The following is a 21,292-nucleotide window of genomic DNA, read 5'->3' on the forward strand; positions in this document are numbered from 1 at the left end:
CTTCTTTCTTTGATATATTCTTAATTTTATTAAATAAGTATCTCCACTTTCCTTTCTGCTATCTGAAATTCTACTCAACTCAACCAGCTATTCAACATAGCACTAAATTGCTACTAGGCTAATGCAGATTTTGGAGACACAGTCTTGTTATGAAACACTTTATGCCAGAAGGGGAACCTTGCTTTATCCCACATCAGCCTCTTTGCAAAATCCTTTCCTCCTTTGAGTGAAGCTAGCATTCTCTGATTAGATCTTTTACACTGCAATATAGATTCTCAGTTTTACAGGCTAAAAGAAATTTAGGTGGTGCACAATTCTTCGTCTTATTTGCATCTAACCTTGCCACACACATATTTAGTTATCATCCTTTTTTTTAACCATAGCCTCAAGATAACTGTGGGAAGGGCCATAAAAAGATGGAGAATTAAATTAATATTTTGTTCTCATCACACACTATACATGCGTAATCAGGAGAATGTCATTCAGTAGGGACTTGGAATAGAGGAAGTATAAGGAATTGGCAATAGGGGTAGCAAATTTCATGCCTGTATAGTTTTCTGCCAACACAAGGTTGGGTGATAATACTTTAACTCAGCAGTGGGGAAAGGTTCTGTGTCAATGAAAAAGAATTCCACCAGCTGCAATCATTTGACCTTTGTATCGCTTATTCAAAGTTTCACTGGAGTAGTTCAATTTCATTGAAATGGATCCATGAAGTGAAGCAGCATGGTGCTTTTACTTATGGTTCAGAGCAGTTGAACTTTGCTTCAGCAGCTTCTCTGGCTCTTCGTTGGTCTTCTGTATATATACAGCACATACAGAGAAGCCATTTGCAAGGTAGCCAGCTGGAATGGATCAGTGCTGCTTTGACATTTCACATGAAGCATGTCAACCTCTGTTGCTTCACTTGTAGTTTGGGAACCATCTCAAATTAAACAATAAGATGGGTTGTGCCTATTTTGCACAGGCCTATTGCTTGTGCCCATGTAAAGCTTCACGGATATATGATTACACCAGTAAGTATTCTTACTAGTCAAAGGCAGAACATTTATTCTAGAATTGGATTCCTAATTTATACCAGCCTGAGGATTGATGCATCTTGCATTAGAGTTCCCTTTCAATGTAATTAAGGGAGGGGAAAAAAGGTTTTCCACTTCCAGCTCATCTGAGTTTCAATAATATTCTCAGTGGATCATAGTTCTATAGCAATTTCCTGTCTTGGACTGTTCCATTAAACACAAACTGTGGCTCATACTATCTTTCCCCAGTAATGGAACATATGATCTAGTGAGGAGTCAAAACTATAAGGGTGTAATTAAAATGTAAGTACCTTTTAGTTAAATAACATTTTGTTTTCCCTTGGCCTTTCTTACTGCTTAAAGTATTGTTCTTAGTATGCCACTCCAAAACAAGAGCAACCTTGATCTAAAAAATACTGACTATGTATGGCTGTGCAGACCTTTGGATTCAAAGACAAAAATATGGATGGATATGAATATACCACCTGTTGGCAGTTCTTTCAACCCAGGATTATGCTGCAATTAGGCAAGGCAGCTGTGTGATCCTTGGAAAAGATGCAGCTGCTTGAAGGGGCTGCTGACAGTTGCTATGTGAATCTCCTTGAGTGATCCAAAGGACCTTTTCTCCTTCAAATGCAAAACTCTAAGCAACACTATTATGCTGTAGCTTTGTATTATGTTTGCTAGTTCTGATCTGGTGTCCTTTTTTCCCCTTCCCGTGTTCTTACAGGTAGATAAAGTATGTGGACATCCAGAAGAAAAAGTGAAATCTTTGCCAGACAGCATAATTCAAGCAAAGGAAATGGAGAGACCACCTCTAACAATGGCCCACTCAATAACTATTAACAATAAAAGGAGGTAATTTGAAAAGAAAAAATGTTTCCTTATAAATTTTGGTGTGAAAGCTTCCCCAAATGATGATGACAAGAGCAATTCTGATTCTCCCACATTTTCATCATGTATTGAAGACTCTTGATTTTCAAACAGATGAAAAACAAACCGGAAAGGACTGTCATGTTTTACTTAATTACAATAAATAAATTAAACAAATGTATTTTAACTGTGGAAAAGGCCTATCTGTAATTAGTATTGAGTTAGATATATATTGTTATAGATCCGTAATTAATATAGGAAAATTCAATCAAGGAACCATTGATTTCAGTAATTGATGGGCATAAAACCTTGAATAGAAAATCTGACAATAAATATCTTGATGTGTAAATCAGTTGTAAAATCAGGATATAGAGTAGAAAATTAGCAAGGGCTGTAGCTTACACTAGTAGAATGCCTACAGTTTTCAGGCTTCTAACTAAGCATACACTGATGATGAAAGGAACTGAGATAAAATCAATAGTAGAAACATGGCCTAGAGGTTAAAATCTTAGATTTTTCAGTAATTTGCAACTGGCAATGTAAATTAACATCAGCGCTGAATTACTGAAAGTTCTTAACTTTGTTTAAATAGTAGGTCCTACTTCAACCTCTGTCTTAGACTCAGTTAACTTAACTTATTTTGCTGTCACTTGCTAAGATATCTGAACCAGCTGAAGTGAGTGATTCTTAAGTGAATTGGCTAGTTGTGTTCTCCACTGCTGTAGTGTAAATCAGCAAGTGACAGCTAAATAATTATATGGGTAGAGAAAAAAGTTTATGATTGCCTTTTGCATCATTTTCCAAGGTGGTGATGTAATCACCATCTTCAGATAAGCAAGCATTTTACTTCTTGGATTCCTTTGCTCTATCCTTATGGCTAATGTGTCTTCTCAAAATAGTAATTTCTTATTTACTGCTGTTTGCCCTTATTTTCCATTTCCCATATCTTTCTGGTTTTGTGAAATCTTTTTCTCTGGGACATGGCTGGCTTGTTAGAAAGTCCTGCTGCATGCTGTTCTAATTAACCCTACCGTAGCTATGCATGCAATGATATACCTATTCAGCAGAACCTAGGAGTGGCTGTTGTCTTTCATCAAAGCAGAAATGTATAAGCAGTGTAAATACCTTTTTCAAAATATACCTAATAGTTTCAGTATTAAGGGACAGTGCCATTTTGAAATCACAAGTTAAGGGCAAAGGCACTACGTGCCTGGTGCTACATCTTAAATCTGTGACTGTGTAAAAAAATATTTCATAGCCTTGGCTCAGGATAATAGACCATCCCATTTATTTGACTGCTATCTGAGTTTCTCTATTAGATATCTTGACATTCAAGACTATATAGGTGCTTTTGATCACATGCACAAGATTTAACTGCAGAAAGAAACAATTCATATAACATTGGAATTTTGGTTTCAGTATTTTGTTTTTATTTTTATTTTTTTAAAAATAGTGAATTATAAAAGTAATATTCTGGGCAATATAAGCATCTTCTTATATGTTTCCCATAAGGAGTCCTGTAAACAATGCAATTTCAAAAACTGACACAGTGTCAGACCCCATTAGTACTTAGATAGTATATGACTCATCTATCAGAGCTATAAACTAGATCGCAGCTAAAAATCCCCTGGAGATATTTGGTGAGCAGTTCTGTAATGCTGCCAACTTTCTGCTCAAATTGTTGTGTCCATGTAGATACCAGAAGTTGAGTTTACATCAAGGGCTTCTTTATTTTTGGGGCTTTTGGGAACTGAACTGTTCTGGACATTACTAGTTCAAATTTGTAAGGTTTTCATTATTCCAATTGCTTTCTTTATTTCTTTTTATTTATAGGGTAGTATATCTTGCCACAGTGACTCTGGATGGTAAACAAAGTTTGAAAGTTTAATCCAGCAATATACATCATTGTAAAAAAGGAACACAACACATAAAACAAAATGTACTGTCAAGACAGTCTTTCCCAGTATTACCTATACACTTCAGGGACTAAACCTGAGCATGTCTTCATATGAACTCTGTGTACCACCACTGACATAAAATTCTTGGGAATACATTGTGATACTTCATGCTTGTTTAAAACAAGCAAGAAGACTTGTACTTATTTGTTTATCTATGTAGCTGCAGCCATTTCATAATGCCCAAGAGGCAACTCAGTTTTATATTTCCTTATAAACCAGCTGATTTTTGGTGCCCCTGAAAATCATTGCTTTCCCATCAACAGTACTTGTTTTCATCCATATTTCAATTTTTATATAGTTCTCAGATATAATGCTTTTAACATGACATTTGGATATGTCAGAAATAAAAAGATTTATTTTCATCATTGCATGCTTTATTTTATAGTCATATCTATTTTTTGTTTTTAAAGAAATAAATGTATTTCCATACGATTTAGAAAACAATCCAAATCCTCAAGAGAGGGGGCATGGACTACACTATATTTAAAGTATAGGTTGAAGAATATTTTAATAGGAGTTATTCTTTTTTGATTTAATCCTGCGCATGTTTATCTTTTCTTTCAAATAATTTATTACGTTTTGTTTCTCATTTCTTTCTTCATTTACCTGAATTCCCTCTTTTCCCCTTGGCTATTCTCCTTGGCCTACTCCAGTTCTCTGCCTCTGAAATCTTCAAAGAATGACAAATCCAGAAGTTTGAAAAAAATGTCTCGGTAAGAATGCAAAGAAGTCAACATGTTTGTCTCTTCATTTTAATGAAGGGTCTTCATACATTCTAAAAAAAGAAAGGTTCATTTAACATTACCATAATATACTTTTAATATTCATTTATCAAGTTTGGGCAAAGTATGGCTCTCTAAAAGTCATTAAATTATGACCCCTAAAATATAAATTGGAAAATACTGTTAAATACAAATCCAACAGGTGGATACACATTTCAGAGTTTGATTTGTGCTTTAGAAATTATTTGGGACCAACTTTCCTCTCTGCAATTTTAAAAATATCAACATACCAACAGTGTGGCATAGATACGAATAGGAAACAGATTTATTTAGAGATACTGTGCATCAAGATGGATATCTGTTTACACTGTCAAATAAAATATATTGTCCAACAATTCCATCTTTTTAAAAAAATGAAAAATTAAATAAAATGCTAAGATGTTTCAATAGTTGATGACATTTCATGTGTAAATACTATCTTTACTTAAGAATTTTGAGCTACAAATTTGGCTTTTGCAACCCATTGGATCTTCTTTACTTGGTTCTCTATCATGCTCAGATATCTACATAAAAAGGGAGGCAGAAATAATATATTATTCCACTTCAACATTCCTTTAGCTCATGAATTTGATCAACTGACATCTTAAATATGATTTAATTTGTCTAGTTCAAGTGATGAATTAGAATTTAATGAAGTATGAAACAGCTATCTCTTCATCCACTTTTTAAATAAACTTGAGGGATCTTTGAATCTCAACTATTGCATTATTAAGAAGAAGGAAGAAATAAATGTATAATTAATGATTTTTTAAAAACAATATTCTGTATTTAATTTCTAGGGAATTTATCAGTTATATGAAACGATCCAGAACTTTTTATGCATCTTTGACAGAAAGACTTTGTGAAGGTGATCTTGTGATGAAAGACAGCTCAACTTGCTGGAATGGTCAAGGTGTGGTAGAAAGGTAATTGCGAAAGATTTCTAGAAAATTACTAAGTTTGAAATTCACCTGTTTCCACTGATCTTTCTAGTATGATATTCAAAAAGATATTTTAATTGGATGGATTCCGGATTGGGAATACCACTTGAATGGTGCTTTTCAAGTTAACAAAAAGAGATATCTTATACCTACAGTATGTTGCAGAAGTGTGTTCATCTCTGAAATCTGAATGATCTTGCTTCACCATATCATAAATGGTTTCCAACTACAATATATTTGGGTAGAAACATTAGTGAATCTCTGAGTCTATCAACAAGACAAGCCAACTTGGCTGAGAAAATTGTGACACAGTTTTTTTAAATTTGCATTTAAAGAGACAATACTTAAGTCCTAATTATTCATGACATGTAAGTTTAGATTTTATGCATTCCTTGCTAGTTCTTCTGAATCATAAAGTTATAATGAAAATGATTTTTTTACGTGTTAAAGGGGAGATAAGGCACATTTCCTAGATCTTCGAAATAAGTTCACTGAAAACAAACACAGTGTTATTTTAGTTGGTTGATAAGGAAAAAAAATGAAATAATTTGTTTTGCAATTTTGGTGAGAGTTTTATTGTTTCCTGGTTGAAGACTGAAATGGCATACAAGAGCTAAAAGATGAATAAAGTAGATAAAGAATGGCAACCTATATTAATCATTTTCTTCATATTAAACATGGTAATATTTCATTTGATGAGATGTTCCACTGCAATAGTTTTTGGAGACCCCTGAATATTCATAATTTATTTTATAGCATTTTAAAAATGATAATATCATTATTATTTAAACGTTTTAATGTTTTAATTTATTTAAATGTTTTAAAGATAATTTACAATAAAACACACAAAAAATTGGGCTCTAAAGGTCAAATACAGCATTTTGAATTGGATATAGAAAGGGATTAAAACCAGTGTATAAATAGATTTATGGACCAGGATAAAACTGATAACAGTTCAGTTAATTCTAGTTTGAGCTAACTGAAATTTTGTAATGGTATGTGGGGATGATGTTGGTAGACAGGAAGAAGAGATATGATTACACAAATGGTCAGCCAAGTGACAGATAAGTTCATAGAAGGAACGAGCGTATGACAAATACCTAGGAAGGTTCAGGGTTAGTTTCTTGCACTGGAAAGGCAAGATGTATTTTCATATTTTCTGTTAATTTAATCTTATAATAAAATTACAGCTAGTACTTATGGATATGCTTCTTGTCTGGAAGGCTTGTCTTAAAAGGCTGATAGTTTCTAGAATGTTCTCCAAAGGATTCCACATGCAATAACAATAGCACTTAGACTTATATACTGCTTCACAGTGCTTTACAGCACTCCCTAAGCAGTTTACAGAATCGGCATATTGCTCTAACACTCTGGGTCCTCATTTTACTGATCTCGGATGGATAGAAAGCTGAATCAACCTTGAGCTGGTCAGGATCAAACTCCTGGCAATAAGCAGAATTAGCCAGCAACACTGCATTCTAACCATTGTACCATTACAGTTCTATGATACAACACAATCTCTTGACAGATTGAGAGTTTTTAAATTCACCAACGTTTAAAAAAATAAAATATGTTGCAATAAATAGGCAATGGTTCTATCTTGGAACTGTTTAAACGGATGATATGATTTGAATAATTGAAATCATTCAAAAGATTTCATATTTGAATGATTTTAGAAGCATCCAGCATCTACAAAGTTGCCCTTCTGGGTAGCTAAGATAATCAAGATGTAATATTACAATGTAAATCTTGCTGTATCACCATAAAATTACAAAATAGTTATTTTCAATGAATTGCAAATAAAAAGTGAAGAAATATATGGGGAAAAAAATCTATCAATACAGTACTTTGCCTCTTTGGCTGAAAATATGAATCTTAGTAGATCGCATTTGGCAAACAATATAATATGAATACAATTACAGAGTAGAAATAATTCTATTTTGTTTGTCAGCAACAGTACATTTCAGAAAAACAAACACAATCCTGTGCCCTAAATGTTAGCTGTGAAAGTATGATCCCAACAAAAAATTCCATTTCCTGATCACAAGATTTGTATGGCTTTTCTTTTATTATTTTCTTTGAAGTCAACTGAAAAAAAAATTCTGTTTTTCTAAGATGACCTTCAATATTATTTATGCTATTACTGTGACTTACGACAATGAATGTGGGCTTAATGTATACATTTTTAAAGAGCAAAGTGGAATTTTATCCACCTGAAGTATAATTCTTAACCACGATTAAGATCAGTAGTGGGAAATCGGAATATTCAGGCACTGAAACGGAGAATATTTGGAAAGGAAACTGGATTGTTTATAGTTTGAGGAAGTCTTGGACAAAGTTATGAATTCTTTTCTTCTTTAGCAGCTCCCTTTCTTCATTTCTAAAGCCAGGTAGGCTTTAAACTCTGTCATTAGTGGCAATAGCTGCCACAGTCATATTCCTCATGCTCTATGCAACACAACAAATTCAGTCTAGCGAAGATTTTATTTTTCCAAAATCATCATAATCTTTTTTTTCTAATTTGTGAATTGAAACAAATACGTACCATTAATGAGTTAGGGCAAAGGGACATAGATGAATAATGTATCATGAAATTCCTGCTGAACTGGTATTTAACTTGGTGTAATCCATATAACATATGCATATAACAAACACTCTTTGACTTCTCCATTTTAATAAAGATCATTTTTGTCCCAGGCAGCATCAGAGCATGAAAATCTTACCTATAACAATCCTTACATCTGCGTCTTTCTGTGTGCCGTTTTGCTGTGTGTTTGCTTTCTAGATGCTGCCGATTTAGTTATGTACATTTAACTTACCAGAATAATGTGACTTAATCAGACAAAGGATTGTTTTAAATAAAGGGTCTTTGTTACTTGACATTGAGGTAGCATATATTTCACCAAGGCAATCTGATGTCGGGTTTTACAGTTCAGTAGCTAACCAAAAGGTTACATTGAAACTCAAATTGATGCATCTTAGAATTCCATTTGAAAGAGCAAACAGTAGTTATACAGCTCTTGCAATATGATCAAACAAGCAAGGGCATTTTTCATATGAAGCTTGATGTGTTTTAAGCATATGTTTTTGAGCTATTAGATATTCAGGCTATATGAATTTTTGGAGTTTACTTATGTGAAGCTGCAAATGAAACACCTTTTTCAAAATGCTTCTGGGAAACACAAGAGTGACTCTTTGCTAATAGATGAAGTACTATTGATGGCTGCTGTGCTGGACTCAGCATGCCATGTGTGTGATACATATACAGGAATTACTTTCATCAAAGCACTGAAGGAAGTGTAATACTGAAGGCCTATTTGCTTACTCTTCTGTGATTGAGAATTGCAAATTGTCTGAATTTAGATTCCATTAATTTCTTATGGTAAAATAGCAAAGGATGCCATGGACTCCCATGCTGTCCAAGGCCAAAAATTGCAGTAGTAATAATTTTGTTTTGCGAAACAATAGCGACAGGAGGTTCTAGTTTCAAAATATGCCAGATGTCATATTCATGATTGCATCCTGATTTTTACTGAATTTGGTGGAACTAAATTTTACCATTGCCTTAGGGGAACAAAGAACAATTAAGGCTACCATCCAATACCTTGTTAACCCAATTGCTTCTGAATACAATAAATCAGTCTGGATTTCATTTTTTAATAAACCCCTAATTTAAAGAATGCAAAAGGCATTGCATGAAGTGGGTTATGAACAGGGGTGGGTTCCTGCCAGTTCTAACCTCTTGTATAGAAAAGGTTCCACAAATCTATAGTGTCGTTTAGAACCGGTTCCAGCTCCCCCCCCCCCCGTCTGCACATCATCAAGATGAAGAGTGAGAGGATGATTCTGGGAGTTGAAGTCCACAAATCTTAAAGCTGCCAAGTTTGAACACCCCTGGGGTTTTTTCTAAAGGGTTAGGGGTGCAAGGGTCTTGTAACTTGACAGCTTTAAGACTTCAAATGCCAGAGTTTCTGAGCCAACATTTTGGTTGCTAAGCAAGAGTGTTGTTAAGTGAGTTTTACCACATTTTACAAGTTGGCCACGCCACCCAGTCACATGACTGCCAAACCACTCCCACTCAGTCACATGGCTGGCAAACCACTCCCACCTGGTCACATGGCCAACAAGCCACTCCCACCTGGTCACATGGCTGGCAAGCCATTCCCACCTGGTCACATGGCTGGCAAGCCATTCCCACCTGGTCACATGGCTGGCAAGTCACTCCCACAAAGCAGGCCACACCTACAGAAGAGTTTCTAAAAAAAATTGAAACCCACCACTGGTTATGAATATGTTAAATATAAGATACATGATAAAAAATAGAGAGAGATAAAGTGGCTGGTATTAGTATAATTTCTTTCTTTCTTTCTTCTGTTCAATCATGTCTGATTCTCAAAGATCATCTGGACAAGCCCTACAGATTTCTTGGCAAGCTTTTTGAAAGTGATTTGCCATTGCTTGCTTCCTAGGGCTGATGAAAATGACTGATACAAGGTGACCTAGCTGGCTTTGGGCCATAGTAGGAACTAGAACAGCGTCCTGGTTTTTTGCTTGATACCTTAATCATTATACCAGTCTGACTTTCTAGTATAAATTAGGTTTAACTATTTTTCACTGCCGTTTTTAAAGCTTTGGCCTTAATTTCTTTTTCTTACCATTCTTTATTCCCTTTCTATGTTTTATATAATGTAGATACATTCTCTCCATAAAACAGAATATTGTAATGGAGCTGTCAGGGTTCTAAATAGCATCATCCAAAAAATGAAAGTCCGAGGCTAGTTCCAATGCATTGTTCCTCAAAGTTCCAATTTATTAGAAGAACCATGTTGGCACATCTGGGAAAACCCAAATCTGAAAGCTTTGAGGTTTTCTCCAGCCACTTGAAAGTTCAAGACCCTGCCTCAGCACCCACATGTCCATCACATGCCCAATCAACCACTGTCATGAAGGAAGATTCCTCCCATCAACGTCAGTCCAAGTGCAGGGACAAAATGACCTTGACTCTCTGTGAAAGAATGTTATTATGGCTACACATCTCCCATGTTCCATACAATCCAGCCTCCCAGTTTCCCATAGTAGAATATGTTTGATTATGTGGCAGGCTTGAGGCCTACTGTAAAAGATGGCTTCCAAGCCTGGCAGGTGTATGTTTTAAACATGTTGCTTTAGCCAAGATAAACTGAGGATAGGAGAAACCCTTGTTTAAAAATTGCTTTAACTATGAACTTCATAGTGGAACCAGAACCTTTTAAAAATTAACAATAGTTTTGGATCTAAAGGCAGGATGATTTAGAGATTGTTTCATATTTTTAAAATTATGTTTTAAAAATATAGGAGCCATGAAAATTAAATAGAATCTATCCACAGAAGTCCAATTCAGTCATTCCATGGGTAGAAATGGCTGGATTTTTTTCTCATCTCGTAAAAACTTTGTGTCTACCCCAGATATGTTTCTGATCTTATCTCCCATCCCTATTTTAAAAGCGAAGGAAAAGAGCATAAATCCTCTTTTTGCAGGTAACTGATATGCTATGTTCTTGCAGCGAAATGTTATCTTTGAGCCTTGTGTTGAATGAGTCAATTCCTGAATAAGGAGTCTCTATAAAGAACAGAGCTTTCTAGCCATGCATGGATTTGTTAGTTTGTTTATTTATACAATGCAAACATTTTACTTCACATTTTATATATAAACTAATAGACCACTTATGTTTTATATATTTATGACCATGTTTGTTTAAACTAAGATGAATATGGCTGATTCTGATAAGTTAGTAATAGCCCACTTAATGACAGCTGATGATTGTATAATATAGCATGAAATATACATATAGTTGTATGGGGTCCTTGGTGATTCTTATAATAAGAATCTTACAGTAAGAAAAAGTCTACTGGAATATTTATAACCTGCCGTACTGAAACACAATGGAGAATGCCAATGAAAGTATAGCTATGGCATCAAAGAGTCATTGGTATATGTACCCTGCCATATTATCTTCAGAATGTTTATATTCATGAAGAAACTCTTCTTCATACAATAAACAAACGGTTGAATTGTATATTGTTGTGTTAACTGTACTAAAGTGAAACTAACCTTTAGATGACCCCAACTGTTTTGGAGGGAAATTTAGAAGATTTATATTTGGGCAGGCTTCTTTCTAGTTCTATGATTGGTTAAGGCACTGTAGGCCTAGAGTATAAATCACAGGCATTTGCCTGCAGTTCCTCAGTTCCATTTGGTCTGGTTCTTGCCTACTGAAACCCACTGCACAATACAAACCATATCTATATTCACAGAATTCCCTGGGTGTCACTCACCTGAAAAGAGAAGGCCCGATTTTAGTATGGCTGATAATCACATTTTGAAATTATATATTACCATTTAAAAAGTCCCCCTTCAGGCCATTCCAGATTCTAATATAACTTAAAAATACCATTGCTTTAGAACTTATGGTGCTATGAATCCCATGATTGGGGTGTGATGCAAGACTTGAAACCTCTAGGTGCCTATATCAGTTGTGCATCCAGCACCTATTATTAAGCAACAGTTAAAACAGAAGATAATTCCGTTCAGTTACTAGTGATTTCTAGAGCTTGGGTGGTTGTGAAGTGTCATTAACTTTTCCTTTTCTAAGTAGAAACAGAATTAACACTTATGCAAAATGCATTTATGCCTCAGAGAACTTCAGTGGAAACAGCTACAAACTCTTAGATTTAATTTTCTTCGGCTTCAAGCACGTATGTGCTTCAGCATTCCCACTTCTCTCTCCATTGCCTTTAAACCAAGCATCCTCTTAAGTTCCAAGTGGGCTGAATTAGCTAGTTTCATATGGTGGCCACACATTGAGTTTTGGCAAAACACCCAAAGCTTCCTTATCACCCACGGAGGCAGCTGATTATAAACAGACTTTTCAAATGTACAAAGAGATGTCTATCTAATAAAGACCATTTCTCCATCATCTCCACTTTGGCTGTAACAAATTGTTTCCTGGACCTGCATACCTACATTTTGTTCTCAATAATAAGTTGAGTTAGAATTTATATTTTTAAAAAAATTAATGACATTCCTTTTTAAATCACTCCTACAGAATCTAACTCCCGAGTTGGTAAATATTTGGCTATTCCTCTCTTCCCACCACAAAACTTCCAAGCAGAGAATGAAAGATTTAAAAGGAATTTTACTGACAGTCATATTAGAGGGTAGCTGTTCCATTGGAAAGATACCATGATTTTTCTAAAAGAAGAATCAATTGAAAATGATAGGATATTTTAGGTCTCTTCCTTCCATATGTGTAATAGCTTTTCCATTTGGGCCAAACAAAGTAAAATATTTTCTGGCTGCCTGGTGCAAGGTAAGCATTCAGACCAAGGTCTCTGACATGTGGATTAACACATTGCTACGGGCTGTCAAACTCCCGGCCTACGGGCCGGATGTGTTATGTGCTAGCCATGCCCACTCCTGATTTAGCGAAGGGGGGGGGAGTCCTGATATAACACGTAACGACACCATGATGCCATGGGTTTGACACCCCTGGCATAGTTGCAACCACTTCTGCCTTTGTAATTGAACAGAGAGCCACCCTTAATGAAATTGAGATTACCAGATTTAGCTTTAAATAATGACAATGCATTCTATTATTCAGTAGTGATAACTTATAAAAAAGAAATAACTTTCTCAACCCTCAGTTTCAAAATGAACCTAAAGGCAGGAGACAATAGATGAAAAACAAGTTCTAGGAAAGATTAATCAGTTGGAAAGAAAGACAAGAATCATGACTTGGAAGCATAAACAGTAGAAACACATTCTGATGAATTAACAGCAGGAAACATATCATCAAATGCTTTTGGTAGCAGGCTATACTGTATTTATAACTCTCTGCTCCATCATCTCAAAGGACAGGTCCCATATAACATGTGGCACTAATTGGGATCAGTGTTGTACTTTTGCTTAAATTGTCACATCCCTGAGAGGCGTGTTCTTTTCTAAGAAGAAAAAAGGGGTTGCTTAAAATTTGGAGTTTATTATTACGGGACTAATAAAACCACCAAAAATTAAACAGATTAAATTTATGTTGACTTTTTAGATTTAATCATATGCTTTAATATCGTGTGCTCAACTTGAATTTTGATGTTAAATTCATTATATTAAAACTACTTCTATAAGAATATAAATATTAGTGTGTTGAGTTCAAAAATCTACATAATATTTTCAGTGTTGCTATTGCACACAAATAGTATCTACATACAGTGAATTATACAAGGAACTTTATGACCTTAGCTTCTTTTTCCTATCACTATTTGGAACAAAACTAGATTACTAGAGGTCACTGCCAAAAAACTTTGTATTTTACATCTTGATTTGTTTTTTCAAATTAGGACTTAATCCACAACTGAAGAATTTTGCCCTTTTCTTATTTGAGAAATATAAAAATTCAAGAGTTCTGCGTGAGCTATTATGGTGAATTGACACAAAAATTAAGATGAACGGACAGAGAAATCTACCTGCAGCCTCTGACAGCTTTTTAAAAAAAATTCTCTTTGTGTTTTGCATAGACGTCTACCTATGTGCCTTTTTCAAATGTGTGTAAAATATGTATAGGTTCCTGGTTAGTTGCAAATGAAGTAAATATAACATTAATTTAGTCCGCAGTCCAGAGGTTCATAGAACAGTGACACAAAGATGAATTTTCCAGAATTCTGCCTCTGAGACTGAAGGGAATGAGTGAACTTCATTCTTGTCAGGGAAATTTCATATTGGATGCAATTCTCCCACCTCCTCCATGGCGAAGCCCAGTGCCAGGAGGTGGAGAAAGAAACACAGTGGAGGATACAAAGATGCACAGCTGCATGGGCTCAATGAATTCCAAACCAGCATGCATGCTCTTCTATATTCCAGGGTAGGCAACATTAAATATTTTGATCTCAGTTGTTTCTTACCAGCCTAACATTGTATGTTACTTAGAACATTTGATATTAAAGTAGCATTTTTCAACCTTGCCAACTTTAAAATGTGCGAACTTCATCACCCAGAATTCTCCAGCTGAGGTTGAGAAATACTACATTAGAGTATTTGGAAGAAGCATAGGATTGCTTTAGCAAAGAACAGAATAGTTATTTTGAAAAGCTTGACATATTTCAGGAGTGCTAATCTACACTAAGTATTTCAGAAAGTGTATGCATCTGGGGGGGGGGGGAGTATTTATCAGATTTTTGGCTAGATATCCAAAACCGCAATAAACATGCCTTATTTTGAAATATCAAATTATGCCAGTGTTAATTAAAACATGTTGTTAAACTTGAACAACACAATTTTTATCACCATTAAAGAATTTATCAAGGTATTGGCAATCATCAGGAACTATTGACCTTAGAAAAATTAACTGTTGGGGTTCAAATTGTAAAAAAAATTTCCTTCAGAAGTGTATTTAATGCTAAATTGCTAACCGTTTTTATTATTATGTTATTAGTCACATCTTAATTAACTTTTTAAAAAGTGATTTATTAACATAGGGCAAATTTATCCCTCTTTACATTCATAAAACTAATAATCTAATTATTCATTTATAAGTACTTGCAAAAATATTATGTCTAGGAAAATGGTTTATAAAATATGCAGAAGGTTAAGTCTTTACCTGGTCAAGACTTATTCATTACTACAACTGCTTAATTGTGTATTAGATTTTACTATTATTTGAATAATGTCACAAGAATTGAAATGCAGAATGTGATTACCCCAACTCCCTCAAAAAAGCAGGAGGTCCTAATTTAGCTATCCTAGAATAGAAGAAAACAGCCTATAATAAACAGCCCATTTTGATGGTTTTTAAGAAGTCCCAAAATCTTGACTGCTCAAAGTTGGAAGCGTAGATTCCCACATTCGGAGTAGCAGATGAAATGCTACTAGAATATTAAAAACTAGGCATATCAGAACATAATAGAAAGAATCTACCTATTTTGTTGCCCTTATTACCCTGTCCTTTTGCCCTAGAATTTGTAATGATAATTTATTCTGCTAACTGCAAATTTCTACATGTCTGCTCTAAGTTTGGCTTCTGTATATATGTTTAGTGGGATTTAGCAATGTAACATAACTGTAGTTCAATAAATGGATATGTTTGTTTAGTCTTCAGTTGCTGTTAATATTTCTGCAAAATAAGGGAGGATGGACATTGTATTATTTTGCAGGGAAAATCTACTCTTAATTCATTCCACTCTGTGTTATTTTAAAAGGAGTATTTTCTGACACCAGAAAATAAATAAAGAGTTTTTTTAAAAATAAAAACCCTATACTTTTCTCTCTAATATTACAGATTTAGATCCTGGGGGAAACTACTGACACTAGATCAGAAATAATTGATTAAAATAATAGTGAATTATTTGAGATTAACTTCACTATAATGAAATTCATGATATAGAAACCGTTATGCATTTTCAATGGTGATAAAACACAGAAGTTCAAGAGTTGGTTGCACTAATTCATTTTCTTTTAAACTGTTTAAATTGACAGTTGCCATGGCTTCATTGTACTTGATGCTATTCACTTTGTGGGGCTAAATCCCTATTTGTCCTGAGATTTGTCTCCCCCCCAACCTGCTTTGAAAGAAGTATTGTATAAATTCAAATGCAAATGTAAACTGACAAATGAATTTGAATTTCAAAGGAATTTCAGTGCTAGCATTTAAAAACAAATTCAGCAGGAGGAAAAAATGTCATTAAATAGGAACAGAATAGTCTGAAGGTCAGGGTCAAATTCCTGTGATATGTATAGAATGTGGGTTCTCCAATTACAACTCAGAGATACTTATTTTACTTACATTTAAAAGGTCTGAACAAAGAACAAAAACCAAAGTTGTAATGAAATAGGCTTCTAACTGCAATCCTAATAAAATGATTATCATTCACTGGTTCCACTACTTAAGTTATTTATTTAAAAAACTGATATATATTCAGAATATATATATTCTGATATATTTATTAAAGCCTACTAGACCTCTTTGTTTTATTGTTCATACAGATAGTCCTTGATTTACAATTGTACCCAAATTTATGTTGTTGAGACTTTTGTTAAGTGAGTTTTGCCCCATTTTATGACGTTTCTAGCCACATTTGTTAAGTGAATGATTGCAGTTTTTTAACAGAAATATTTAATATAAATAGGCCTTGTTTAGTTCAAGTTGAGGAATCAGAATCAACAGATGTGCAACTTAGGTTGCTATTAGATCTGAAATTCAGATCATGTTTGCATAAGATTATTTATTTTATTGAATTTTATTGAATGTTAGAATATTCTTTAAAAAAAATTGCCTAGTAGACTTGCACAAAATCTAAAAAGAAGTCTTAATTTGGTTGGTATTCTGTCCCAGTGGTGAATTATAAACTATGCACTTGTATGTACTGTGTGACATTGGGACAAATATGTAGCTCTCTTGGGATAAATTAGATGTTGCAATACCAGGGAGAGCTCATAGAGCACGCTCTATTTCTTGGTACTATTATAAGGATTCCTGAATAATTTATAACAGATGACTCCACAAATGTACATGGGTTTCTATTGACAAATAAGTCCCTAAGTGACTTAAATCATTTTACACGAACATGTCTGTTCTTATCCTAAGAGGGTTGTGGTTTCCTCCTGATTCCTACCCATTCCCATAGAATGGATCTGTTAAGCCTCACGTTAAATTCTTAAAAGTGCTCTATTAAGTTAATAGAGAAAAATATCTTAGTTGTGGGCTAATGGAAATATCAAATAACAGCAAGTACAAAATCATTGAATTATTTCAAGTTCATCAATTCTTATGGAAGAACTTAAAAAAGAGAAGATGTAATGCGCAATGTCACCAATTTTTACAGCTTGTTGACTGTATCATTGCTATAGAATAGGTGAAAAGAAAAGGCCTGTTAATAATATTTTGTTCATTTCCATACTCATATTATAAATATCATAATTATATCATATATAACTGACTTAGTGATGAGAAGGAGAGTAAGGCAGCATAATCTCTTTGCAAACAATTGCTCACATCTTCTGCCACTCACAGCACTCCAAAGGTATTGATATTGATACTGAAGTTTATTATCCCTAGCTATTTCCTTTCCTGGAGGATGGAGGATTTGTCCCTTTTAATTATTTCAGAGGTTATTTTTGTAGTGTTATCCAAGTATGTGATTCGGAGAAAATATTGAAAAACAATAATTATTGGAAATGCCAGTGATGGTGAGAGAGATGTTTCGCTTATGGATCTCTGCAGATCTAAGACCAGTCAGATATTCATGAAAGAAACCTCTTTGCCCACTTTTACCTATGCCATTTAATTTGCTCCTTGGAATTTTGACCCTCATGGTGAGACAGTCTTTAGATTTTAAGGCAATGACTACAAATTATTTTTATATGATGATGATATTCTAAAATTCGGAACCAGTACTCTACCTCTTTTTCTAATTTTATAAAGGTAGCACGATATTTTAGAAAACACAATAACATAATAGCAATAGCATTTAGGCTTATATACTGCTTTATAGTGCTTTACTGTCTTCTCTAAGCAGTTTACAGAGTCAGCATATTGCCCGCAACGATTTGGGTCCTCTTTTTACTCACTTCAGGAGGATGGAAGGCTGAGTCAACCTTGACCCTGATGATATTTGAACTGCCAAATAGCAGTCAGCAGTAGTAGTCTGCAGTACCGCACTCTAATCACTGCGCCACCGTGGCTCATAACAGCACAATAAGATAGATTGGCATAAATAATAATTTTTACTTCCCTTGGGCTCTAACAGATCAATACAGCTATATAAAGAGATGGATTTTGTGATTTTTTACTGATTATTTTAAATATCTGGGACTTAATATACCAAGCAATGTACTTACAGTAGATATGTTGGCATTTTAAAAAAAAAGGTTAATTGATGAGTTAACTTCCTTTAAGTTTGTGGGATAAAATTAATTTTACTAAAATAAATAAATCATTTGATTTATGGTCTTAGAGGTGTTTCTGTGTTAAAAGAAAATAAATAATTCATTTAGATTGATAAATTATTTAGGAAATGTATTTGCCAGTTCTAACCTCTTCTATGGAAGAGTTCCACAAATCTACAGTGCCGTTTAGAACCGGTTCGAGCTCCCTCCCCCCGTCCGTCCACACATCATCAAGATGAAGAGTGAGAGGAGGGATTCTGGGAGTTGAAGTCCACAAGTCTTAAAGCTGTCAAGTTTGAACACCCCTGGATTTTTTTCCCTAGAGGGTTAGGGGTGCAAGGGTCTTGTAATTTGACAGCTTTAAGACTTGCATGCTTCAAATGCCAGAGTTTCTGAGCCAACATTTTGGTTGCTAAGCAAGAGCATTGTTAAGTGAGTTTCACCACATTTTACAAGCTGGCCATGCCCACCCAGTCACATGACTGCCAAGCCACTCCCACTTGGTCACATGGCTGGTAAGCCACTCCCACCCAGTCACATGGCTGGCAAGCCACTCCCACAAAGCAAGCCACACCTAGAGAAGAGGTTCTGAAAATTTTTGAAACCCACCCTTGGTGTCAACCCAGTAAAACTATTAATGTTACCCATCAAAATATATACAAGTTTGTAATTGGACCAAGTATTTATGTGTTGCATAGAATAATTTTTTAAAATATAGCATGATGTTTATACAAACCAGTTCATGAACCTGGATTCACTGTACTTAAAAGGCTCAAAAATATAGTTTGTTGAACTAACAATTAATAGTGTCCATTCTAGCTGGAGATTATATAAATGCAATCTCAGGCTGCTTTAGTGTTGGAAAAAATAAATAAGTATGAAAACAAATGAATAGGTAGCATCAAAAGTTTAAGAGAAAGGCCTGAAGGACAGTTGACAAGGCAGAATCCATCTGGGAGAGCTACATAAAAAAACATCTCTTTTTTAAAAGACAATGCTCTTTTAAAAAGGTTTGTCATCAGATTATCAACATAAATATAATAATGTTTGTCTAATGTATAATGTATATTAACTCACAGAGTATGACAGTAGTATTATTTATCCTTTTATTGCCTCTTATTTTCCCGTTCTACTGCTTTCATTCTTTTAATATATTTTTTCTGCTATTTTGCAAGTGCATTGAGTGATTCTGTGCTGGAGACAAATTCCTTGTATGCCTAATCACACTTGGCCAAATAAAATATTCTATTCTCTCCTGCCCGAAGAAGCAGACTTTGGAAATGCACATGGGAGGGTACTTTGATAGTTTCTCATCAGAAGAAAGCTTTCTAATGCTGTAGCAAATCTGGCCATTTTCTCTTGGACAGTCATAGCTCTAATACAACAACGTCTTTTCTTTTCCCCCTTGTTTATTCTAGTTAAACTAAATGGATGCAGAGATTCCAAGTGGCAACTCGGTTTTTATTTTGTGTATTTATTTTCTTATTTTCTGTGGTAACTCTTTATATTTGTAACGTGTGTTAACTGCAATTAGTATAATATCCAGTGTGGTTCTTTGTCACTTATTCTTTCTTTTTTGCCTTAGGTAGAATGTTTTTAAGTGCTATTTTTCTTACCTCATGAGAGTGTTATGGACAGAGCATTATGGCAATTGGTAAAGTAGTAATCGTACGGACTTTGATATTAAATATATTTTGAGGGGATACCTGTTCTGTGTTCATGAGTTTTTGGAATTAGACCATGTATAAAAACAACTAAACTGTGAAATATTTGATCTGGATAATGGCACTGTTACCAAAGTAATGTTTTCTTTTGTTTCATTTTTAGTGTTTTATTAATACAAAAGTCCTTTATTTCTCTACAAATTAGCAGCTCTTTATACTTTAGTCAATGGAAACTATTTGCCATTGCAGTAAATTAAAGGCTCTTGAATACATGCTGAAATATTTAATATAAATATTCATGTAGATATTCAAACCCAAATATAGGTCTGTGGATAATTATAGAGTAGAATTGTATTAGAGCTTCTGAATACCAGGGCCTAACCTTTTAATAAAATGATGCTGTTGGCAAATCCAATTGTGTATAAATATATGCATATTACTAATAATGTGTCAACTCTTCCCCTATTCCCCAAGGTAATTTCTAAAATTCCAAGGAAGTGAGTGAGCTATGACACAGAGAAAGAGTAGGAAATTTCAGCCTACTAATGAGAACTTCCATGAAAGAGTCTGTAGAAAGAGGAAACTGAAATTTCCAATATAATTATCAGAAATGTAAGTACAGAGACCAGCTAAACAAGCAAAGAAAAGATTATGTTTCAACTAACTGCATTCATCTTTGTCCCATATTAAATGTATGCCCCGTTCTAAGCAAAAGAAACAAAAGAAATGATTTGAGAAAATGCAGAAACATTTGCACTGGGAAATAGATCTCCAGTGGTGCTTAAGATGAGGTCATAGGAAAGAAAGAACTCTGATTGTTGGTGAACTGGCAGTAGGAAGATAATGATATTAGCCTATCACATAGGACTGATCTATTAATTTCAAGTATTATATAAAGCTGGTTTACACTCAAAATACCCTAGACTATCAGGTATCATGGCAGATATCAGGTATATACTCACTTTTCATGAAAGGAATGACTTATAGAGTCATATTTTCCCACTCCATTCCTGTCAACAAAAGAAAGGAAAGTTTTTAAGAGAGGCAAAAGCTGTGTAGCATCATTATTCTGGGAAGGAGAAGAATTGAAGGAAAACATACAAGAATTTGGAAAGTTAAAATGAATTATTAGTCTTTTTTTTTGTTTTTCAGAAGGGGAAGGA

At 34.4% G+C, this 21,292-nt stretch overlaps 1 protein-coding gene across 3 annotated transcripts in view; it reads left to right on the forward strand.

The window, feature by feature from the left end:
* LOC309392843 (glypican-5-like) overlaps window positions 1-21,292 on the forward strand; it is a 349,548-nt gene that overhangs the window by 143,549 nt on the left and 184,707 nt on the right. For 2 of the 3 annotated variants that reach the window (XM_081954332.1, XM_081954334.1), the window contains exons 4-6: window positions 1,750-1,877; window positions 4,504-4,563; window positions 5,412-5,537. In XM_081954332.1, coding sequence (XP_081810458.1) covers window positions 1,750-1,877; window positions 4,504-4,563; window positions 5,412-5,537 — 314 coding nt within the window. The remainder of the gene's footprint in view (window positions 1-1,749; window positions 1,878-4,503; window positions 4,564-5,411; window positions 5,538-21,292) is intronic. The other variant, XM_081954333.1, reaches the window with a different exon arrangement.

The sequence above is a fragment of the Natrix helvetica genome (assembly GCF_964273705.1).
Source record: "Natrix helvetica genome assembly, chromosome: 5".
NCBI classification, from domain to species: Eukaryota; Metazoa; Chordata; class Lepidosauria; order Squamata; family Natricidae; genus Natrix; species Natrix helvetica.